General features: G+C 42.6%; 1 protein-coding gene across 1 annotated transcript in view; it reads left to right on the forward strand.

Annotated features, from left to right (window-relative positions):
- Positions 1–26,739, forward strand: part of LOC148462411 (uncharacterized) — a 53,685-nt gene that overhangs the window by 19,925 nt on the left and 7,021 nt on the right. Inside the window, exon 2 of the mRNA XM_088460063.1 lies at positions 8,217–8,264. Within this exon, the coding sequence (XP_088316189.1) occupies positions 8,217–8,264 (48 nt within the window). The remainder of the gene's footprint in view (positions 1–8,216; positions 8,265–26,739) is intronic.

Raw genomic sequence — 26,739 nt, forward strand, 5'->3', positions numbered from 1 at the left:
AGCAGTCTGTTTGTGCTACCAAGAATTCATCCTCCCAAAACACCATCGAAATTGGTCATGTTTTGCTTAGTTCCTCCCAGGAGTCCTATCAATGTTCAAGTCCTACTAAGCCTTCCATTTTACCTTTAGATACTGACTCGGAATCTGAATTCGATCATGCACACGATAAATCTCTATTCCCTGAAGACCATCTGTCATTTGACCCTGTCCTTCCCAGTCACGTATGTCCTCAGGAGTTGCCCGAGAGAGCTACAGCTTTCCGGGGGAGACGATCATCTTCCCACCAAAGATGCCCGTGAAATAATGACGGTTCTACATCTTCTCATACCAAATCTTTGTGTACTACATTTCCAGAAGAGTGTCCTCATTTTGGGATTACTAAAGACTTCCTAGCTGAGGAAGGTTCCACCTGTAGTGAGGAAGAATGGTCTACTTACTTTGAGGATGAAGATGTCTAAAGAGATGTTTTCAGAGTTATGGTGTCCCTGTGTTTGAAGCTCCTGCAATGTCATGTTTCAAAGAAAGTTGTTTTTTTTTCTCTGTGTCTGGAGTCCACCCATAAAGAGGGGGGTACTGTCACGACCCTGTCTAGTTTTCACCTTTTGCCTGTAGACTTACCCCTGCCAACTGTCTCCATGGATTTGTATGTGCTCTGACCATGCTGCTGCAGCACTTCTCCCTGCATTCCTTCCACAGTGATTATTTCACCTGGGGCCTTTCCTGTCTGTGAACACTGCTAGCCCTGATTGGAATCGCAGGTGTGGTTCTGATTCTCAGTGCTGCAGAGATGAGTATTCCCTCTCCATGTTGTGCCTTCCACCACTCAGAATGCTACTGCCAGACCACCTGTCCATATCCACCAATTGCAGCCAGACCCAGGGTATATACATCCACCCCTGATAGCATTCTGGACCTGAACATCTTGTTACTTCCGTGGTGCATGGTTCGTGCTGTTTCTGTATACAAATGTATCCCTGACTCCTGCTGACAGCAACCCCTGGCGCATCCAGAAAACCTGTTACAGCTATACCTGCAATCCAGTAAACCTGCTGGCAGCAACCCCCCCGGTGCATCCAGGAAAACTGCTACAGCTATACCTGGCAATCCAGTAAACCTGCTGACAGCAACCCCTAGTGCATCCTGAAAACCTGCTACAGCAATACCTGGCACCCAGACACCCTGTTACAGCAATACCTGGCCTGTGCTCTGCTCTAGCCCTACTCCTGGTGGTCCCTAGCACCCTGTAAACCTGCATCGTGTAACCCTGCCTTGCTTCCTGCTGTGGATCAACTCCTGCTCCGTTTACCTACCTACTCCCTCACTGACCCTAAAATTCCCAGACCTACCCATTCCTTACTGAACCCAATCCAGCCTGCACCTGTTCCAGCCTTTGTCACAGCATTTCCGGATTACCCTGTTTAGCCCTCAAAATCCCAAACCTACCCATTCCTTCCTGAACCCAATAAAGCCTGCACCTGAGTTCCAACCTTTGTCACAGCATTTCCGGATCATCCTGTTTAACCCTCGTCTCAGCATTACCTGATTTCCTTTCAGCCATTGTCACGTTATTCCAGGCCAGAGTCAAGTTCCTGTCATATCAGTTCTATCCACGTTGTTCCAGTCCAGAGTCAAGTTCCTGTCATATCAGTTCAAGCCACGTAGTTCCAGTCCAGAGTCAAGTTCCTAGTTCATCATTTCAACTCCAACAAGTCTTCCTGCCGGTCCCAGTCCGGTTCCTCCACGTTCCTGCCATCCATCATCAAAGGCAGTTTTCACTGCTACACAAATCTTACAAATAGAGCTATCTACGTCATCTGTGGTTCCAGTCATGCCGGTCTCCATTGAATCCCGATCACACCTGAGACAGGTAACTCGCAGACACCATTTGTGACAGGTACATACCATAAGAGGATGGAGCTATAGGATATTGACCCATCTGCTGAGTTGTACATTTCTAGGTGACTCAAATGCCATTATTCATACGCTTGGTTAAAATTTGCATCATCCGTTCATCATTCCACCAACATTATCCGTTCACCATTCCACCAACCCTATACTGGGGCAAGAGATCCATCTATAAACAGATTGAATTACATGTACGCAATTCCGTCATGCCGCCATTGCTAAGCCTGCGTGTGAAAGCCCTGTTGTATACAGTTACAGTCCCTTAATCTGCAAGTGGGGATCCGACTATGTTGTGTATGACTCTGCATCGCCTGTAGATGTGTACGCTCTGCTCCAGAGCATGCGCGGGGTAAAAACATGTAAGGAAAATCCAAAGAACTGAACCTGCATTCAGCTCTCATTAATCTTCATTATTAGTAAATGATTTTATTTTTTCCTGTTCATGACCAGATCAGTTTTACACTTGCAGTATACCAAATGTCATTTGTACAAGAATAGCTTTTTAGCCGTCCAATGTAAATGCTCCATTTTAATTTGTTTGTTTTTTTGGGGCTTTTTTTAATATTTAAGGGGAATTCAATTAGAAATCAGCAAAAAGTTAAGTTGGAGAAGTTTTTGCACACTTCGCCTGCTTTAGTGCGATATTTTTGCGTCTTATGTCTATGCGCGCTCCCGTTTTTCAAACTATCCAATTACAGAAGACGCGAAAACGCATGCGCACCAAAACTGTTCTTGGAGTAACCAGCAAAAAGTACAGGTGAATTTGGGTATATTTGTCTCTACCCCTTAAAATAGGTAACTGACATAGGAAATCAATATAGAAGTGCATTAGTGGTCCTAATAAAAGTATTTAGGGTTCTTAAATTGTGTCAAATGGCTGTTTTATGCATATTTGCTTATGTGTGTAAAAATAATAAAAAGCTATGTTATTGGACAAAATAAATACTGCAGTTAAATATGGGATACATTAAAATGGATGCAAGTATATTTTTGAGTAAAAAAAGAGCACTTTTAAAAAATCATAAAAATATAACTGATGCAGCCGGCTGCAATGTTTAAAACACATGTCCCATCCATACAGCCCCCCAAAGTACCAGAACCATTACTTTAAAACCATTTTCTAACACTTTTAATTTTTTCACCCCAAAATTCACATAATTTTTGACCAAACTAAGGTAATTAAACAATTCTTTTTTGCCTAATTTATCATTGGGGTAGTGTCCAAGGGGTTCTGAACCAAGTGCCCACATTTTTTATCAAAAATAGGGATTTTGCACAATTTTTCACCTGCTCTGAGATGGTGAAAACAGTTTGCCAGTTTTTGTCTATGGAGTTTTCGCACATGCAAAAACTTCAGCAATAGGATTGCACGGTACGCATTTTTGTGCGAAAAGTTCACTCCTGTAAAAAGTTTTCACTAAACCGCTGCTTTCACAGCTAATTGAATACAGCCCTTAATCTGTAAAAGATATATATTTTTTATTTGGATTACATAGGTGGTATTCAAAGTGCCCTTCCTTCCCTCATGGTAATGTGTGTTCTATAAGCTTTGCGTTTATGTTATATTGGAATTAATAGTAATTTGACTGGACATGAGAGCATGCCTTTTATATGTCAAGCTTTTTAACAATGCAAGTACTGTAGGTTTCATGATAAGCCTGCTCCACATAATGTTCTACTCAGTGTTGTGTACAGATGTCACCACAGGGAAATAGTGCATTTACATGTCTTCACATGCAGATTTCCTTCCCCAGATAATGTTAGCTGCACCACTGTACTACCAGTAGTTAAAAAAATATATATACATATGATATCAGACATTTGTGCCACCTCTCCATGTCAACCAATTTAGACCACAAGAACATGGTGCGTCATGTCCCTGGTTCCCTGGTGAACTGATGGGATGAGTACGGATGCCAGCATTCGGGAGCCCGGAGGTCAGAATTCCGATGCCGGCATCCCGACAGGGTTAGGATACCGACACTTGTCGGTCAGCATCCTAACCCTCCTCCACTACCTATCCCTAACCTTCCCTCCCTCCCTGGTGCCTGACCCTAACTACCCCCCCAGTGTCTAAATCTAACCTCCCCCTCCTTGCACCCTAAACCTAACTCTCCTCCCTTAGTGCTTAACCATACTTACTGACTTTTAAATAGTCCTTCCGGGAGCAGCCGGAGATGACCTGGTGCTCTCAGCTTTCGGGGGTGGGGCCGTCATTAGGCCCTGCCCCATTTACAGTAAATCCCCGCGATTTGCGAGTCTATGAGGAGGGGCGGGGCAAAATTATGGGATTCGCCAATTTCCTGAAAAATCTCCCCATCCTGTCCACTTCACTAGGAAGTGGACGGGATGCGGGAGATCTTCCTGCTCCTCAGGGGTGCGGGGGGTTACCCAAAAAATTGAGAGCTTCCCGTGACTCCCGGGAGAGTAGGAAAATATGGTGCCTAACCCTCCCCCTAGTGCCTATGTACTTCATGCTGCAATGCTACATGCTAGTCACCGTTAGAGATAGTTTAGATGGAGTGGATGGGAAGCGTGTAAAAGACTGCAGACATCTTTATCACTGTGTATGTTTGTCAGACACAAGTAGCACCTGCAATCCAGTGCAAACAGGCTCTTTTGTATGTTTGTTAGAAGTGAACTTGAAGCATACTTGCCAACTCTCCCTCATTGTCAGGGAGACTCCCTGAAATAGCAGCAATCTCCCTGTCTCCCTGAAGAGTCTACCAATCTCCCTCATTTCACCTTACCCCCATTATGACACTGTTATATAGAAGAAAAAACAGAGATATATACATTCAAATGGGATCATTAATACAATTTCCCTGCATTGGGTATAAGGCACAATGTTCCCTGTGGTTACATGTATTTTCTGAGACGTATCAGTGTGTTTTCATCAACAAGTAGATCTTACTAACTGCTTTGGGGCTCATTTACATGTGGATGTAAATCAATTTTATGACACGCCTCTCAGATGTAGCAGTACACGCCCACTTTACCGCCGCGCTCATAGGTGTTACTTTCACAATCTCCCTGAAATGCTTTTTCAAAAGTAGCCAAGTATGACTTGAAGTGAATGGCATTTACTAACAATAGTTTTTCAAAGATGTGCTATATTCTTTTACACAGCCATGTATTTGTGCTGCTCTGTCCCTTAGTTTAGCCAGTCAGCTCGCTGCAGTCTTTGGTCAATATTGGTGAAAAAAATATATAGTAAATACTGGGGGGTCAAAAATGACTGAAATTAATGTTATTGATGGTAATAAAAGTGTAGGAACAAAAACAGTTCCAAGTTTCATGATTTTAACGGTTTTTAAAAATATTTAAAGAAATCCATATCCAAAACCAAACCACAACAATTATTTATTTGATTATTTAGAACCAAAACCAAACCTGGGGCTCTGCGCACATCTCTAAGTCCGTGCTCATTATGACTTCTGATACTGAACACTATTGTGTGGTCTGCTCTAAACACAATAAAGGGCCTGATTCAGAAGTGGACGCAAAAGTGAATGCAGCAGCATCTATCAACGTTCGCCCGTCTGCCAGTTTATGCAAATGGAATACAATTTCCTTCCTGTGTGTATGTCCGTGAGGTCGAATGTGCAAGGACTGAGATGCCCACCTTTAGCATGCACTACTAGCCCCCTCCCAGTCACCCAGGAACTCCCATCACTTCTCATATGTCTGTCCCAATCGCAACAGCACCTTTGTGCATACTCTCAGTGTAACGCATGCGTCGTAGGAGATACAGGGGTCTATTTAGTAAGCTTTGTTAGAAGATAAAGTGAACGGAGGTAAGGTACCAGCCAATCAGCTCCTAACTGTCATTTTTCAAATACAGCCTGTGATATGGCAGTTAGGAGCTGATTGGCTGGTACCTTATCATTGTTCACTTTATCTCCTAACAAAGCTTAGTAAATAGACCCCACAGTATCAGAATTTTCCATGCATGCTAAGCTGCTAATAATCGCTTAACTACATGAACATTGGCATTGCGTGCAGTTCTGAATCAGGCCCAACGAGTACTATAGTTCCTATATACAGTATATATTATGTGAATTATTACTTTTTGAACTAGCATTTCTCCCATGCACTGTTCTGTCCAACATACTATATATATATGAACATTGTGTCTGTGTGTTTCATCTCGATCCATCAAGTTAAAGCTGAGCAATAACGAAAATAATGCAAGAGATAGGTGTGACACCATTCCCGTGGCCGGTAAGGGGTGGATGGAGAGGTGCTTTGGGCCTGCGATCACTTGTTATGATTAGGCAACATGGCAGTCTGTGCACAGGGCACACAGTGACATTGGTGTGAGTGGTGGGCGAAGGCGCTGCTGCCACCAGACTGTATAGCGTTGCTGGTCACGTCGGCCAATCCTGCATTTTGTTTATACATTGTTTATTGTTTTATGAGCTATGGGCCTGATTCAGAGCCGCTTGTAAGCGGCTGCTCGTTCGTTCCGACCGATGTTCGCACAACTGCGCATGCGTACGGATTTTAATACGCATGCGCGAACCAATCAGTGCGGCCGAAAATCGTTTGTTCGCTAAATAGCGAATGCCTGCTATTTTGAGTGACAGGAGGAGGCGTATGTGGGTGGTAACAGGGGAAGGTGCTTGAAAACTGGGAGTGGAAATCAGAACACAGGCGTGCTTAAAGGTCAAAACGGGCGTTTTATGGGTGTGCATAATTAATACAGGAGCTTCATTAACCACGTCACTTGGTTGATTTATAGTCAGAACTGCTCGCAAGATTGTGGTAGGAAAAACCAACCACAAGAATAGCGAGCAGTTCATACGCTGTTCGATGTACTCGATTAATCTATTAAATAGCGGACATGACGTATGGTGCGAGCGGCCAGGGGGCGTCTTTTTTCAAAATTACGACCGCAAGTTTTGTTCGCTCGTTCAGACATAGAGGCGTGAACAGACCGCAAAGTGCGAACGGTTCATTTGAATAGCCACCCCATCCCTCTTCGCAGCCCAGGACTCCTTCCAAAGGGAAGGAGCGTGGATACTGGAGCAAATGCCATCTGAAGATGGCGAATGCTCCCGCAGTGAAGCTCCAACAATATTATATTTTCGGACCTTGATGAATTTAGGTCCCCATACTAGTGTATGGGGACAGCGAGACAGATTGGGGCTGAAAGGTAAACAGGATATATCGGTAATATCTCATGCATTACATTTATAATGAATAGCCCCGATCCATAATTTCTACAAAAGTAGATGAAAATGGTCATTTAATTAATTGATAATGAATGGACCCCTATGTGTTTTGCTTAGGCAAATACTGTATCTCAAAATATAAAGTATAGAGTATTTCTTGAGCAAAATGCTAATCACTCTAAGGCAACACAAAATCAGCAAATGCAATATCTTAGTATAAGATTTCTAACAATTATTGATAAAAGGAAAGACATAAGGTGGGGGATAAGCAGCAGACTCTCTTCTATAACAGGGTACAAGTTTCCAAATCATCTAAGGCTGCTGTTATCTGTACTAGATTTTGATAGCTCAGTGAAATAGCAATACTACAGTCGCATTAGTATAAACTCAGTACAAGAGAATGCTGGTTATCCTTCGAAAAACTCTGAGTTACACTGGCTAGCTAATCCCCACCCATTGTTACTCCTAGTCACTAGCTTTCCTTTGTTCCTGGACAGCACATTCTGCTGCTGTGTAACTGACTGCTTGGCTTAAGGAAAAGCATGGCTGGGTGCCATAGTTCTACATAATCTGTATACTGTAATACATATTCAGAAAATATAATCACAATATCACTGGTCACAATGTATAGTGAATGATAGTCCACGATGCTAAGTGCGTTAAGTTACTTGTGTGATCGTATCTCAATGTCTGCGATGTACACATTAATTTGAATTGTTTCCAATCAGTAACATTATAACTAGCTGTACTCCAAAAATGAAGGGGTCACTGTCCCCTTCCTAGTGCCTTGAGGACCAGGGGAACCTCAGAAGGGCTAAAATAGTATCAGTTCTTAACTCTGAGAATAGAATAGATTGTGGCATAGAATAAGGAATATGAGTGTCATCATTTGCTGGTGGGGGTGAAGATATGATGAGTGCCACAGAGTCTGAAAACAAATAACCTCTGGTAGCAGCCACCAAATACTGTGCGATGTGACTGCAGATGTGATGTTTGTAGAAATCAAGTTCAAAGAAAAAATGCATATTTAAAAAATAAACCACCCACCTTTTACAGCATGGTGCTATTATCTGTTTTTCTTAACTTAAGCAATATTTGATGTATAGTTAAAATATATATTTTTTATCATTTCAGATGGAAGTGATGGATTCAATTCCAGCAAGAAGTCAAGGTTGAGAAGAGGTATGAATACTTATATCAGTTATACTGCATTTTAACACTAACTCACTTATACCCCTTTTCCACCTAAATTCCAGGTCTGACCCAGAGTTGGAACAAAGCTCCTATCCGGATCAGACCCGGAATTTTGCCGGCGCCGACTCGGGATATTCCCGAGTCAGCGCCGCTCACACCGCAGTCGGGTCTGCATAGACCCGGCTTTTGCGGAGTGAAAGTGGTCGCTTGGAGATGACGTCATCTCCAAGCACCACTGAAGCCGGACCCGGAGTGCGCTGTTCTCACAGCAGGGTTTTACGGGCTACGCCCGTGTTAAACCCTGCTAGTTACCTGGGTTGGATTGCTGGGTCACTCGACCCGGCGATCCAACTCTCTCCCCTTTTACACCAGGGAGCTGCCCGGGTTAACCCTTCAAAAACCCGGGTTTTAGCTCCGGTGTAAAAGGGGTATTATCATGATTTTGAAGGCTAATATAAGTATTTGTCTGCAGCCTACACATGCCTTTAATAATGATCACATGGAAAGTAGATAGGTCACTAAGTAACAGGGACATGCGGTCAGGGTAAGCAGGGCAGGCAGAGCCGCCCCTATCATACTCCCTCCCCTATCATACTCCCTGTCATGCTCCAGTTTTGATATATTAAACTGTGACATACAGTATTTAAAGCATTGGACTATTTTAAAAAAATACCATTTCAGAATAACTGTTTCAACTCTAGATGAGGCAAATGTTACAGTATGACATTAAATAACTATGGGGCTAATTTAGCGTATCTTGCATGAATTTGCACTGTGCATGCCCAGAACAGTGTGCACACACTTTAGTCCCATGCAGATTGACTTCATTCTGCCACTTATGCATGCCGGCACCTGCATGGGAGGAATGGGGGCTTTCTAACATGTGAGCATATACAAATGGGGGAAAAGCCTTTGAAAGATGTATTTATTTGCAGGTGGTCAAAAACAGATACAAATAGCAGATGTAATAATGACAATCGCTAGTACTAGTGAATGCTTGTGATTGGCTGTTCCAATGACACTGATTGGTGCTCAGCTTATCGCTCATGCATAGATTATGCATTTATTTTTCATTTTTTGAGCACGTAAGGCCAAATAGTTGTTTCTGTTGTATTAGACAGATTTTTGTAGTTCCATTTAAGCTAAATAGAAAATGTACGTATTGCACATAAAATTAATTTTTAACAACATGGACGCTTGTTTCTTGGTGTAAACCAGAGGCATACGCTAATATTGCTGAACAGAACGCAACTCAAGCTTTGCATACTATATAGGCCGAAATACGTTATTTGTGTGCACTTTTTTTTTTAACAGTAATTTAGGCTGAATTTTTATCCACCTCTGCATCAGCCAATACAGTATGTACTGTATTGGATCTCTGATCTGCAAACCCATAACCAGAGGCAAAATGTGCAACCTATGACTCCTAGCAAATTTGCAGCGGTTGTGGACAAAACATATCCATCCACCCTCTACTCTTTTGAACATAAGCAGGCCGATGCATACAGACTGAAGTCATAATGAGACATTACTACCCCTGTGCTAGCTCCACAGTGCAAGGGCCAGTGAAACTATGGCCAAATTCAGGGCCAAATGGGCCTAGGGCTGAAAATGTTGAAGGACGTATTGTGAGAAGCGGTGGAGCTCCCCCTCATTCCAGACCTCATTGACTTTGCTCTCTCTCTATATCTCTCTGATGCTATAGTTATGTCACTGCCTTTAATCGACAGAGTTCTGAAAACCATGAAGAAAAAATTATTTATGGCTGCATTGCAGTGATTTTTTGATATACTCTAAATCAGGGGTAGCCAACCTCGGTCCTCGAGAGCTATTAACAGTTCACATTTTCCAGACCACCTAGCTGGTGTACAGGTGTATTAATTACTTACTAACACATTTGAAAAGATCCACAGGTGGAGCTAAATATTTCACTTGTGATTCTGTGAGACCTGGAAGACATGCACTGTTGGTAGCTCTTGAGGACCAGGGTTGGCTACCCCTTCTCTAAATGTTTCTTGCCACAGCTAAACAATCTCTAACACTAGACTCAACATTTCAGGAAGGAAATAGAAGATAAGTTAGAACATGATTGTACTATTAAGTGTAAAAGCCATAAATACTACTGAATCTCTTGATGACCGGATAAATATCACACTTTAGGGTCTGATTCAGAGGTGGACCTTCTTCCATGTCGACCTTTACCATGTTGACCTTTTTATCCCTGTCGACCTATTGACATTTTTGACCTTTTTATTGTTTGGCTATTAAACAAAAATCCTTTTCCTTGGTGGTCTAGGGGTATATGGGGCCCTCCGTGGGATGCTAGTTTCCCCAGACTTCCCAGGCCCTGCAGCCTCATTACTCAAATTGAGATCAGGAGGTTCAGCAAGAGCTGGACAGCACAACCAGCTAATTGTTTTACTGGCGCTCCAAAAAGTTCCCATTCTGTGTCCAAGATACTTCTGCTTCGGGATCTTGTCTCCTAACATCGGGAGCCCAAATTTGGCACATGCAAATAGCTTGTTTGGTTGAAGGACCCAGAATGGCTTTCTATGGTATTGTGTGGTAGAACTGGATAAAAAAGGACCAGTGAGCACGAGCCCTAAAAGTATGTATCCGATGAGCAAAAGCAAGGATTGTACTTCTGTATTGTCAGGATGCGGCCTCGGATCGGCCTTTACTCACCGCTGATTTGGTGTCTTTAGGCTTGGTGGCGTTCATACGCCAGTTGTATTTATGAGTTATGGTTGAGTTATGAGTTATGGCTGAGTACATGCATGCTACCACGGGAACGCATGGAAGCATGCATGTAAGCCCTAGCAGTCCCCGGGGAGAATACTCAGCTGAGTTATGGCTGAGTATTCTCCCCGGTGACTGCTAGGGCTTCCACGCGTGCTTCCATGCGTTCCCGTGGTAGCGTGCATGGGTGCAGCCATGTTAGTTCATCTCACCTGATCAGTTCCTCCAATGGCAGCTCTGCGGTCTCTCAGCTGATCTCACGATCCAATGACCAGCTGCCTAGGGGTATTTAGGTCCGATTCCTGCAACAGGAAGTTGCTGACCAAACTCACTGTATGACTGCACATAGTAATTTCCTTGTGACAACCGTCCTATGTTTCAGAAGCTGTATTGCTTTACTTAGTGTTCCTGGCTTCTTGTGATCTCCTATGTCCTTTGTGTATTTGTTCCTGTGTTTCAGTACAAGTTTGTCCCCGCACCTCCGATGTGTCTCAAGTAGCAACTTTGTGTACTTTGTTCCTGTGTCTCAGTATAAATTCATCCCTGCACATCCAGTACGTTCCCGGAGCATCTTTGTGTAGTCAGTTCCTGTGTCTCAGTACAAATTCATTCCTGGAGCATCTTAGTGTATTACTTCCTGTGTCTCAGTTCAAGTTCATTCCTCTGCGCTGTTTATAGTGTTTCCTGTGTTAGTTATTTTCCTGCAATATTATTTTGGTCTTCTGTCACTCCCAAGTACCTGTCCAGAGGCCTGCGACCTGCTCACTTGTGTCATGACCAGGGTTTCTCGGCATGGAGGTCGACGGGTAATACCTGTGAGGTCGCTGTGGCGGGGGGCGTCTGGCGGTGGTGCTGGTGTTTGGCAAGGGGTATTGGCTGTGCGTGGTTCTCTGCGGGCACATTGTCACTCTGGGCTGGTGATGCCTGACGGTGTTTCGGTTCCACCCAACATGGGCGCTGCCATCTTGCCTCTGGCCAGGTGATTCAGTTGTCCAATCCTGGTGGGTCACGGTGCTCTCTCCGGCCAGTCACGGTGCGGCATTTGGTATTTAGGAAGGTCCAGAGCCCCACTTCATTGCCAGTGCAACGTGTTTCTCAGCGACAGCTAAGAGAGAGTTCCTGAGCTCATTACCTGCCTCCTTGGAAACACTACCTAGCCTGTTTTACCTTATCTGCTCCAACCTCTGGACTTCCCTGCACCCTCCATTTGCCTTCCTCCTGCCTGAATACCTGTCTGCTGTCATCCTGCACCTTGCCTCTGCTTACACTATTGGATCACATCCCCTCTGCCTGCATATCATTTCAGCTCACCATACCTGCATACTGGACTGTTTCCTGCCTGTCACTATCTGGACATTCTCCCATTTGCTCACTACAGTTCCCAAGTGCACTTCAGTGCTTTGCCTGGACTTTTTCTTTTGCCATATTCATGTCTACTAAACCACTCGTTAAAAGTTCCACATTTTAATTTAAATCTGCTTCTCTGTCTGCTCCTATCACCACCCCAGGTCCACAACAAAACCAAACCTCACAACATGGTGCAGCGAAAACCAAATCCCAATTACAGGGGTCACTGGAGAAAGCCACCAAGTGAGTTAGACTCCGCGCCTCTGGGCAGGTCTAGCCAAACCTGGGTTTGGCCACAATTAGGAGACATTCAGGGCAATTCAATTTGGAGCGAAAAGTCAGTTCTTGCGATAATATCGCACCGATGACGTCATTTTCACTGGTTTTGGTTTTACACCGTATTCAGTTTCAAAGACTTTTCGCAGGTTCGAAAAGTCTTTGAAAAAAAACGGGGATAACTTTTCACCACTGAATAGGTGGCGAAAAAAAGTGCAGAATTGGGGTTTACAGGTGCAGGCTTAAAAAACATAGCCTGCATCCCTGGGAATGTCATTTTAAAATAAACTGTGTCAAAAAAAGTTTTTTAAAAAAATTAGGGACACCCCAAAAACTTTATTGAAAATTTGGGGTGAAAAAAAGTGTTTAAAAATAGGGAAATAGGTTCAGGGCTATTCTGCAAGTATGCGACAGGTGTATTCTAGAATAGGCTATTAGCGGCAGGTGCATTTTTGCAGAATTTTTAAGTAAAGACTTTAGGGACTTAAAAATATGCTATTACCCATTTTCATGTACCCCAAATTTGATGGGACAACTTAAAAAAATGAAAAAAAAAAACCTAAGTGCTCTTCTGCATCACTTCTTCAATGTCGGGAAAAAAACACCTGCAGCCGCTATTTAAAACCCCGACTTTCATTTGCAGGCTAAAACGGGGGTACCCATAGTGATCCCCAATGTTTTTATAGTTTTAGGGGAGTCCTACAATTTATTCCAGGTAAATTTTGTTTTTTTCGCCAATCCTACTTCACCGGGTACCGTTTTCGTAGCTTTCAAATTGAATACGGGGATAAAGCGGGCGCGCGCCTGATACTTTATCCCAGGAAAATCTCCGATGTGGAGCGAAAAGTCCAGCACGGATTTTTCGTTCCCATATTGAATACCCCTCTTAGTCTGTCACCCCTGCCATTGTTCTACATTATAATTTCCATCCTCCTCCACATTTATATTCCGTACAAACAGAAAGGGGTTACAGAGCGCCTTTATTAGTTTATTTGATTCTTATGGTTACTTGTAGAAGGTTAGACACCCTTAGACACCCGGCTTGGAGGCCGGTCAAAAAAAAAAAATAGGGATGCCCTGATTCAGAGCGAGCGCACGCAAATAGCATGCGCCTGTGAATCAGGGCCTAAGCTATAGCTATGCTTATGGCGCTGAAACATTTTAAGATTAGATAGAAGGAAGATAATTAAAACAAAGATAGTATAAGGAAGAAATGTAAAAAGAATGAGAAAATTTCTAGCTCTGAATAAATGGCTAAACAATACAGTATATGTATTTATTCTATAGCAAAGTATTAATAAAATATTTTCATAAATACCAGGTACCTGGAAATGTATAAACAACGTTATATAATAAAAAGCACAATTGCAATCAGTGATAAAATAGTATATAATGTGTCTGTGTGTATATATTCACACAACACACAAGGTGCATCTGCTTGTGATGCAAAGAATTAAGCCTGACCGGCTTAGATAATGTCCAGGGACCTGTAATCCTTTTAAAACAGAAAATAACATATATAAAGACTTCTGTCTCTTGCTACAATGTTAACCATTAACCAAATGGCTGAAATATGTTCCAGAAATAATAGGATCGGTTATTCCATTTATACGTGATGTTGCTCCATCTCTTGTAATACGGAGTGAGGTGGTAAGACCTTAACACTGACTGGCGTTACCTGGTCTTTTCTTTTCCTAGCGGTGGTTAGATTCCTCGTTTCTTAGTTGCTGCCTGTGCTCTGGTGTGTAGCATCTTGGCGTCCTTCTGCTGCACTCTCTGCGTCTGGTGTCTTGCCTTCAGCAAAGGTCTTGTCTATTAAAAGAAATTTGTGCAATAAGCATCTTGCCTTAAGACGTCTGCATCTGCTTGTATCCTGTGACTACCAAAGCAGTGCCAAACACTACTCCTTTCTCCAGATTAAGCCCAGTGTCTCCAAGCTGAACCCAACTGCCTGCTAACCAGTGCAGACTGGTCCATAGTGATGTACCAGTGGGAATTAGCTGACACCAACCAGGAGGTGTTGGAGCAGTGTGTCCACACATACCCAGAAGTAGGCGGTTACAGGTGCCGGTGGTAGGAGCCTATGTAAAACAAGTGGTTCCAGGTCCCACTGTGGTTTTCCAGTTGCCTAGTGTGTGGTTTAATTTGGATAAGTGCACTTTGATTGACAGGTGGCAGTCAATTGATTCTGTGTCAGTCAGAAAATATGATGCTGATACTCAGAAATTATAATATATTTCTCATGGGTATTGCTCCTGTGATGCTCTTGTGACAATACATCTCATATACTGAACACAGTATGTAGTAGCCATGGGACTTTTGAAAACCACAGGTCTATTATCTAGACATGGGCCTGAGGCTGTCATGCTGGGCACAGGGCTGTATATGATTGGAGAAGGTCTGTATATAGTAGACATGAAGCTGAGGATGTTTCTCCTGGATACTATATATCTATGACTTACATGTTGCTATGTTGGCCATGATATCTGCATTTACTTTTTTGTTATACTGTGGACATTTTTTGTGCATATATTTCTTGCATTGGATTTTAGTGTAATACATCCAGTAAGTAATGTTCTACCATGTCATGCTTACTAATAATCTCCTTTATTTCATGCTTAGGCTAGAAGCCAGGATAATACTCACTTAGAACATTAATTTATTCTGTAGATAGAAGAATATTTGCTTAATAATGCTTTAATATATTCTTCTTGGATTAATTATGTTGCCAAGAGATGTCTAGAGAATTGGAATGTAATCTAATACACCATGCCTACACAGAGTCTGTGTTAAGTATAAGAATTTGGACACTGTTTATACACATTATCTTTGGTCATGGCTAAAGATAAAGCATTTTTTAATTGAATTTCTTTCCTCAATGAAAAACATATTAAAATGTAGTTACCACAAGTCTTTTTGTTTATCATAACATTGGCTATAACCCCAGGTTAAATAGACAGTCCTTACCAAGTGTTATCATTGCTGCAAAAAAGGACTACAATACAGTAACCTGAGCAGGACTTACAAATGAAATAAACAATTATTAGAGTAACAGATAATTTATATAGAGTCTTTAGATAGAGGTAAATTGGATCCATCATGGCTTCCAGAAAGAAAACTGGTCACACATGATATGATCCTGCCACACAGCCAACCCCATAATCATACAGAATCACAGGCTGATATGAGCCAACCCTGGCTGACTTTTCCAACATGCCCAATATGTATTCTATCAATTTTATTAGGATCATTACAAACACTGCAGTTGTTTTGCAGCGGCACAAACTATGATACTGGGTCAATGACAGCCTTAGTTCCGTGTATGGCATCAGGCTCAGCTACTGCAGTACTGTATTTCAGCAAATCCACAAGAAGATGTAAAATAGGAAAATCTTATCCCCTCCAAACATCTGTCTTCAGATCTAGAATCAGAAATGGCCATAAGAAATCCTAAAAATAAAAAAGTATTATTATATATATTAAAAAAAATAGATCTTAGTCTTGATTGATCCCAACTGTTTGTAAACGACCTACTTTACATATCCAAATTATCTCATTACCATTCAATAGGATAATTCTACCTCTATATTTGCTTTATCTATTTGCATATTATGGGGCCACATTGAAGTCTTTCTAATTTGTTAGAAATGTGAATATATAAACAAATAACTTGTGTAAGACCTAACTGCAACAAATCAATATATGTAAAAATGTTTGTTAGAAATTACTGAATTTTGTAGAATTATGTAATACTAGCGACCCGCATCAGCTTCGCACCTGGAGCAATTTCATTTCTCCACATCCCCCTGCATCTCACAACAGGCTTCTTCTTCTCACTACTACCCCTTGCATTTCTCCACAACCCCCTGCATCTCACAACAGCCTCCCTCTTCTCACTACTTCCCCCTGCATTTCTCAACAACCCCCTGCATCTCACTACTTCCCCCTGCATTTCTCAACAACCTCCTGCATCTCACAGCAGCCTTCTGCTTCTCACTACTGCCCGCTGCATTTCACCACAGCCTCCTGCATCTCACCACAACCACTTGCTTCTCACTCCTGCTCCCTGCATCTCACCAGTGTCACCACAACCCACACTGCTGCTGCTCTGCAGCTGGTTGGGGCCGGGCCACTGGGATGTGCTGGAGGATCATGAGCAATTGGTATTGCAGCTACCGAAAAGATTATCACCAGCATGTCCTCGGAGCTGGGGCACCTGTGTATATTTCTGCAGCCTCCATGTGCACCCCTCCCCAGCTCCCAAACATGGCGATGAGCAAAATGTCCTCTTTGCACAATGTACCCTGTATTTCCTGGGCTTCCTGTTGAGCTATCTCGCCATGGAGCCCCTGTCTGAGAACAGCACTGATTTCAGTGGGAGGTGCCTCCTGTTCAACGAGGGCATGTGGCTGAGCAGGAATATCACGCTGGAGAGGGAGCACTTCACAGTGGAGGAATGGTGGCCAGAGTCTGCCTGCAGGTTCAGCATAGGGATGGACATCGGAATCCGATAGTTACTAACCATCTAAGTTTTTGTTCTGGTAGTGTTTATACCATTTGATGGTGGGGGTCCGATGTTTGCCACCATCAAATGGAAATAATTGGATGGTGTTCCAGTGGTTGTTTGTTTTTATAAAATTCCTGATAGCTATGTCTCCTTGCAGGCTACTGTGTCTGCATCAGGGCATCTTCATGGGTTCGTTGGAGGCTGTCTCTTGTTTTCTGCTTCAGACGTGACCCTGCTCAGTCCCTGACTCCCTCCTCTGTCTAGGCTGCTACTAAGCAACAGGGCACATTACTATCTTTGATTGGCTCAGTTTCAGATGTTCTCTTACTGTTTCAGCACCCTGACCAGCTCCTATACAGCAGCTTATTGCAAGATTTTCTTCTGTGACTTGCTGCACTAAAATCATGACTGCTCAGCTCCCTTTTACCACAGATGAATGGTTCATACACCTAAACCTTCCAATGCTGTATAGAACAGTTAAAATCCCATCAAAATCTGGCTTTTAGTTCAAGAGATTAGCCCAAACGAACAGGCAGACCCCTAAACTGGGATCTTTATTTTATACATATATACTGTATATAGAAAAGATATTATGCTGCCTCAATTTCTGTGGAGGGGGTTGTAGAGATAGCAATTGGTACAGAATATAAGTAACCTCCTTACATCCAGATATTTGGAAATGTATTCAAAAACATGATAGTATAAGTCAAGAATGACTGTATGATCTCAAATAAAGAACACACACTTTGATCTACAAATTGCGAAGCTGGACATTTGTGAATATACAGAATTGTAGTGTAATCAGAAAATGACTTAAAAAATAAAATGGGATTATTATGTTCAATATACAATACACCTGAATATTTTTTTTCATTTGTGCTTCATAATTTAACATTATAAATCAGGATATCGCTGAGATTCAAATCAAAAGACAAATGTCAAATTAAAATGTGTTCTGGACTTGAAAGTGGAAGCAAGCTTTAATAACATGTATTCAGTCAAGTTTAAAATATGTGACTAGTTTATAAATAGTCTCTTGCAATACCAATTAAGAAAATGTGTTTTTATGTACATATGAATAACCTGCTGCAATTTCCAGTGTTTATACATGAGAGGGTCTATGGCTTGGGCGACCCAGTTAACATGCTAAACAGTCTGTCCAGCTTGCTAATTGTACTCCCATTTCCCCCTCCATCCATCTGCTTGGTGTGTCTTCTCTAGTGAGAAATGCTGGTGTGAAGCAAGGGGCTGGATAGTTATAGAGCAATGTTTGGTATGCAGTTATCAGACTGGAAGATGACAGTCTGAAAATCACAATGCAGTAATGGAAATTACCATATGCATTTATTAAAGTTGAGGCGTCGGGAGAGGGATTCTGAAAAAGCCCTGTGCCATCAAATCTTGAGGATCCAGCTCTGAGTGGCCCATAGGCTTTGTAGCCAAACTTAGCAACTCTGACAGTGTAGCAGCCCTATAGAAATCTATGGGGGGTGCTTTTGCGGTTGGATATGGAGGGACTGTGGCAAATATGTGAACTCTATTTGCTACATACTGGGCATGCTAATATTTTGCAGAAATCCCCTGAAAACTGCTGTTTTCAGGGGATTTCTCACAATGTAACTTTAACGTATAGGGCTGAGTCTGATTTCTGTTTGTGTTTATTCTAGGCAAAAAGAGGGGAGGGTTTAACGGGAAACATTTTTCTGCAACAGAATTAGAATATCCTGTTCATAATAAAAAAAAAAATAAGAAAGACCTGTTATCTCAGCTACCTTAACTATGATGGATTAGTTCTAAGAGATCTGTGTATTTTCTACCAACATTGCTATTGAGCTACAACTGGTTCATGAGTCGTGCCCTTAAATTGTTTTCTTCTTTAGTCATCTGGTGATGAACCGCATTTGAATAGACTGATACATGCTAAACAGTGCAAATATTTCTTGTTAATATGTACAGATTGGCCCAGCTAGTTGTTGCTCATAGCACGCCATTCAGGTCTCCTGTGTCGCGCAATGGAACATTACGTGAAGGCTGTACTGTGGCGTACCATGGCATTCTACAACGAAAGATAAGCCATGGCATGTAACACACTGCTTAACCTCTTGGTGGCGAGTGCTCCACTGATAGAATTTGTACTGTGGTGGGATGTTGAGAGAAATGCTTTCAGTTCAGTAAGTTCTTAAAAGTTTTAAAAGTACTTAAAAGTATTGAATCTGACATGATCTCTCTTTATGAAAAACTTGCCGCCTATTATGTGTACAATACAATGTCTACTGTATAGCAGAAATGCCAAATGGTGGGATGTCGATAGAAATGTTTTGATTCCAAGTTCACAGGAGTGCTGTGTAACTCGGTAGCGCTGAGCGTCTTTTGTGCGTCTTTTTACCCTAAATGTGTCTTATTAGCACAAGCAGCTTCTGCTGATTAAAATGATATGCAGTATGCCTATGTTCTGTGAGTGAGTGCGGGTGTATCTGCAAGCAAATCACTGTTACAGTGGCTGTTAGTGTAACATAGCGTTTTGCGTGCAGATACACCCGCACTGGCTCACAGAACATAGGCATGCTGCATATCATTTTAATCAGCATAAGCTGCTTGTGCTATCAATTCACATCACTGTGTGATTCAGATGCATTTGATGGTAAAAAGTTGCATAAAAGACACTCGCGCTACCAAGTCATGCCTTATTAGTACAGAACATATAAACACATTCATCACCTCTCAGTGAAAACTGTGCATGCTTGTGACCCCTGTCTGAACCCATGAGACAAAAATATATATATATTTTTTTTAACAGTACAGGACTCACATGCTGTACTGTTATTATTTAATACTTTATTACACATTCTTCTACAGCACTGATTCAATGACCAAAATGCTGTACTATAGTGTACCGAATCGCAGCTTCTGTCAGTCAATCATTGGGCGGTGATACAGAAAATACATTGGAAATCTGACGCATGTGCTGTGTAGTTTTTATTAAAAGTGACACCTGGTGGACAAAAAGTTGTATTACATGATATGACTTTTTTCCAGTGCTACAGTACGTTCTTTTACGAAACATTCTGTATGGCGCGACTCAAGGCTTTTGTGTGGCGCGAGATGCATGGCGCGCTACATGGCTGTATGGAGCAACAAACTAGCTCGGCACATCTGTTGTATGTAAATGTTATAGGGGTGGGCCGCGCTACACGTAACGGTGATGGGATGGGAAACTATGTGTTGAGGAATAGGGTAGCAGGGTGGTGTCTAGGTTGGATAGGGAGTGGGTAGGTGCTGCACGTAGGGCAAGAGTACCAATTCTTGCTAGGTATATATGTTAGACAAAATTGGGTATACATGCGCTCCTGTGTAGGGAGGGATCGGGTTGGAGGTGGTGGATGGAGGGGTATGGGGAGGGGAGGGGGGTGGGGTGGGAAGGAGAAGTGGTGATGTGTGGGTGGGTGTAAGCAAGAATGAGTGAAAGAAAACTGACAACAGGAGTGGGATCCAAACCTAATTTATTGGGTAGACACAATGCTTCCCTAGGTTGTTCCGTTAGTGGATTCAAGTATGTTGGATTGTGGTGGTAGTGTCATGAAAGCCCACAGTTGGGGGGATGGGTGGACCCTTTTAGGGGGCTCCTTTAACGTGCGGTCCTCACTTCTGCACGTCCCCCTGCTGGACCTATGGTCGAACAGACTTATGGCAACCTGGGTGTGGCAATGTTCTTAGTAGCCAGGAGAACTTACAGTTGGCGGCGTCCCGCATTGATGTTAGGGGTGTGCTTGACCTACCAGTAGGTGGGGATTGGTCCACAGCGGGGAGCAGTGGTTGTTGTACTCCCAATAGCTGGCCAGATGGTGTTGGTTTCCACTGCGATCCCGCGGGGTGTCTGGCGGATGGGCGCCCTTGATGACCAACTGAGACAGTCACTGGATGGTGATGGGGTGATGCGGGTGTCCGTGTGCTTGGTCGGATAGGTGGAAAGTTGGTGGAGAATGGACTGTAGTGGCTCAATTTGTGGGAATACTTGATGCTGCTTGAGGTGATCTCCAACGCGTTTCGGCTTGCATGCCTTTATCAAGGAGTTACTGAGTGCTTTAAGTTACTGTATTATATAGGGGACTTCCAGGTGTGTGTGTTTGGTCACATGTGATTGACTGGCCAATCATGTGTCTGTGTGGGGGTGGTGATCGGACCCTGACGTGATTTGGCATGGGTGTGGCTTACGTAGAGCCCCGTGACGTGTCATGTCACATAGGGCTGGGTGAGTGCTGTTTGCAGCTATTGTGTGGTCTGACAGGTGTGTGTTGCATGGCCCTAGGGTCACGCAGTGGATTGGGTGAGGACAGGGTGGGTGCATGACGTAACCCGTCACGTTTAGTTGGTGTGGATAGAGGAGGGGCGTGTGTGGGCTTCTACATGATAACTCGTTGCTATGGTAACGTGTCTGCTGGGTTACGCAGGTCGTGTCCCCTAATGGAGCACATGGGGATAGTACTTGGGTGGGTATGGAGACTATCACCTTACTCGTTGGTAAATAGATGTGTGTGGAATGGGGCAAGCCACCGCATTGCTACGGTACCACGTATGTATGGGGTAACTGGGTTTTGATGCCCCATATACTATTGAGTGATGTCGCGATTGCCATGGTAACACGTATCTGGCGTATAGGGGGTGTGTGTCCTAATGGTCACGTGGTGGTTGTTTTCCAATAGTGTGAGGCTTGAGTGTTGGTAAATGTTGCCTAGGTTACACATGTGTGTGCAAGAGTGCTTCTAGGTTTGCTCTGTAGTGTATTTTAAAAAACCATCATCATTTTCATCCAGTTTGTATCTGCTGAATCTTTGGCGGGTGGCTGTGTAGGTGAATAGGTTAATGTATTTGTGTAAACCGTATACATGCGGTGTCACTAGAAGTGCTATGCGCGGTGATCGGGGTCATGATGAGTGAGTGTATATGGTTAAGGGCTTAGGACATGGGTAATAGGGTGTTAGAATGTCTATGTTCTGACCTAATCAGTCCGAATTGTGTGGGTCTGGGGGTAAAATGATTTATGTGGTTGAATGTTGAAGATGGTGGAATGTAGTCCGTGTACTATTGTTAGGGGTTAGGGTTGGGTGGCTAGCTGCTGGCTGAGATAGAGGGTGTAGTGTATGGTCATGTCTGAAAGGGGGGGGGAAGAGATGGGTATTGCGGGGTCTGGGTATGAGAGGTAAGTGGGTGGTTACCTATATAGTGTGTGTCTCATAAGGAGTGGTTCTGCATACTGAAGTGTGCGTTGTGCGGTTAGCAGTGTGTGTCAGTATGTGTGGGTAATGCAACTAATTCTCAAAGTCTGATGGAGTGTCATAGGTACTGTTTGATTCGGTGGTGAAGTGGGTATAATTGCCATAAGTGTTGTTACTAGTGGCATAAATTGAGGTAACCTGAAATGCTATTAAAGAGTGATATGACCATACACTATACCCTCCATCTCAGCCAGCAGCTAGCCACCCACCCTTAACCCATAACAATAGTACACGGACTACATTCCATCATCTTCAACATTCAACCACATCAGTCATTTTACCCCCAGACCCACACAATTCGGACTGATTAGGTCAGAATATAGGCCTTCTAACACCCTATTACCCATATCCTAAGCACTTAACCATACACACTCACTCATCATGACCCTGATCACCGCGCATAGCACTTCTAGTGACAGCGCATATATATGGTTTACACAAATACATTAACCTATTCACCTACGCCAAAGATTCAGCAGATACAAACTGGACAAAAATAATTATGGTTTTTTAAAATAACTACACGGCAAACCTAGAAGCACTCTTGCACACACATGTGTAACCTAGGCAACATTTACCAACACTCAAGCCTCATACCATTGGAAAACAACCACCACGTGACCATTAGGACACACCCCCCCTATACTCCAGATACACGTGTTACCATGGCAACGCAACATCACTTAATAGTAAATGGGGCATCAAACCCCAGTTACCCCGTACGTATGCGGTACCGTAGCAATGCGGTGGCTTGCCGCTTTCCACACACATCTATTTACCAACGAGTAGGGTGACAGTCTCCATACCCACCCAAATACTATCCCCATGTGCTCCATTGGGGAACACGACCCGCGTAACCCAGCAGACATGTTACCATAGCAACGAGTTATCACGTAGAAGCCCACACGCCCCGCCTCTATCCACACCAAGTAAACGTGACGGGTTACGTCACACACCCACCCTAATGCATGACCCTAGGGCATACCTCCCAAGATGACCCTCTCCAGGAGGGACACAATGCTGTGGTCCTGGACTTCCCTGGTAAGAAGCGGGGCTGCAGCGCAGTTCAAAATTCAAATAGGGGAGCCACACCAACTGTCATTTCACACACTGCCAAACATTACTGGCTGGGACTCACTGGCAGTTGGTGTGACTCCCCTATTTGAATTTTGGACTGTACAGCAGCCCTACCTCTGGAGCCACCACCAATCATAAATTACCAGGGAAGTCCAGGACCAGAGCATTGTGTCCCTCCTCGAGAGGGTCATGTTGGGAGGTATGCTAGGGCCACGCAACACATATCTGTCAGACCAAGCAATAGCTGCAAACAGCACTCGCCCAGCCCCATTTGACATGACATGTCACGGGGCTCGACGTAAGCCACACCCATGCCAAATCACGTCAGGGTCCAATCACCACCCCCACACAGACACATGATTGGCCAGTCGATCACATGTGACCACACACACACCCGGAAGTCCCCTATATAATACAGTAACTTAAAGCACTCAGTAACTCCTTGATAAAGGCATGCAAGCCAAAACGCGTTGGTGACCACCTCAACCAGCATCAAATATTCCCACAAATTGAGCCACTACAGTCCATTCTCCACCAACTTTCCACCTGTCCCACCCCGGACCCACACGCTGACCCCACAGGATCGTGGGATCGACCAAGCACGAGGACACCCATATCACCCCATCACCATCCAGTGAATGACTCAGTTGGTCATCACGGGCGCCCATCCACCAGACACCCCGCGGGATCGCAGTGGAAACCAACACCGTCTGGCCAGCTATTGGGAGTACAACAACCACTGCTTCCCACCAGGGACGAATCCCCACCTACCGGTAGGTCAAGCACACCCCTAACATCAGTGCGGGATGCCGCCAACTGTAAGTTCCCCTGGCTACTAAGAACATTGCCACACCCCGGTTGCCATAAGTCTGTTCGACCATAAGTCCAGCAGGGGGACGAGCAGAAGTGAGGACCGCACGTTAAAGGAGCCCCCAAAAAGGGTCCACCCATCCCCCCAACCATGGGCTTTCACTTGTTCTTGCTTACACCCACCCACACATCCCCCCTCCCCATACCCCTCCATCCACCACCCCCAACCCGATCCCTCCCTACACAGGAGCGCACGTATACCCAATTTTGTCTACATCTGTAGGATGTGTTTTAGGGGAATAATCTGATTCCTACAGCTTCCATGAATCTTAATTTAATAGATGGCCTTCAAAGAATAGAGAGTGCAGCTGGGCACCAGTTTCACATGACATATATAGACAATAATTTGTGTTATGGCTAAAGCACACAAGAACATCTAATTGCACGGGGGGGGGGGGGGGATTTGAGAGAACACCAGATTCATAAATCTGGCTAATATATGATACATGAGGCCACATGACAGCCTTATACATTTGATGTGTAATCCATGGAGGTATTATATGTTTAGTAATCTATATTAAATTTAGCCCTTTTGTAATGTCTCAACATTACATGATATACAGTGTACTGAATTGCAGTACATGGGTACAAGTTCAAATGCATGTGCATTGCTTTATCATGACAGTACACATTGCATATAATCACAAGACTGCAATGCTTTTATCACTGGTTTTTAGTTATGTTCAATGAGTCTTATAATTAAAATGCACACACAGCACTCCTGCAGACTAGTGATCGAAATGGATTTTCACCAGAAAAAATATCTACCAGTATATGTTTTGACATACTTTTATAATTTAAATATAGCTGGCATACTTATGGTATGTTATATATATATATGCTATGTTATATGTTAGTAAATAAACAAAAAATATATAATGCACAAAAACATAGCAAATCCAAACAGGGGTATAAAAATAAAATAATGAATATGATTATGTATGGTAACATAAATCAGAATATTTAATTTGTATTAGTTTTATTTTTGCCATATGTAGCAATAAGAAAACAATGCACAGCCCTGGCCACCCTCTTATAATAACTTCCTGTATATGTATATTATCATTTTGATGATTCATTTAATATTAAACCCTATATAATATAAAAATATTATCATTAAACATATCTGAAATAATATATGCAAAAATATTTTAGATACTGTAATTCTCTTTGCATTTGATCTTTACAAAGTTTTATTTTCTTAATCACATGGGCACAAATGTATTCCTTTTTATTTTGAACAATAATAATAATAATTTACTGATAATTAATTTATTGACCAGTTTGATCTTTAGGACACTTAGTTCATTTGTTTTTTTTCTGTACTGGGAAAATATGAAAGAAAGGGTGAATCCTTATTACTTGCTCCTCTGCTTCTATACAGTATTACATTGTAGATAGTAATTATATATTTTCTTTAGTATATGCCTAGGTATTCCAACCCATATATCAAAAGCATACTAAAAATTACATTCCTTGACATTCCAAATAAAAGTTTATTGTTCTTATTCTTATTCAGTCTATTAAACACAGTAATTCTCAGTATAGGTAAGATCTATCACATACAGTACCAACATCCTGAAGTTATTATACTAAAAATTAATAGTATAGTTATTTTAATTACAGACATTTGTTAAGTACAGCCAATGAATTACTTTCTCCTATAAGGAGAATAATGCTATATTGGATATAGTCTTTGTACAAGCTCTATTCACTATTTCATATTCAACGTCCACATTTATAGCATCTTTTTATTTAATTACCTGAATTATGGATTTATCGTTTTAAACAATAATTATTGCAATATAATTAAATATGTCAGTGTATGGATGAAATGAATGGTGAATTTTTTAAAATAGTTTCTATTGAAGCATGTTTAATAAAAAAAAGGCCCACAATGAATACAATGAGCACACGAGAGAATACAGAGACAAAATACTGTAACAGAGTATTATAGTCACAAGGAGAAAAATATTTGAAGCTGATATATTGATGGTGCAACAATACAAAGTTAGCTCATAGCATTGAGTCATAACTACAGAATGTACATAAAATACAAATAATCTAAAACACAGAAATCCATGAGGTGCGGCAGGGCCATCACTGAATAGAAAAATGGAAGAAAGATGTAACATATCAAGTACCTGAGACAAATGAGGGATCATCCATACACATACGTGTCTCTTACCAAATAGTGGCATGGAATCACCTCCAAATATGCTGCTGGATTGGTCCTAAGAGAATATTAATAAAGTTCTCTCATGTTTCAAATAATTTTTGAACGCTACTCTCCTTCTGAAGGGAGGCCTCACCCAGTCCCTGCAAAAATATATAAAATAACCTTTCACGGAACAAGGCCATTGAAGCTGGGGCA

The sequence above is a fragment of the Taudactylus pleione genome, unplaced genomic scaffold (genome assembly GCF_031769625.1).
Source record: "Taudactylus pleione unplaced genomic scaffold, aTauple2 ptg000967l, whole genome shotgun sequence".
Taxonomy (NCBI): Eukaryota; Metazoa; Chordata; class Amphibia; order Anura; family Myobatrachidae; genus Taudactylus; species Taudactylus pleione.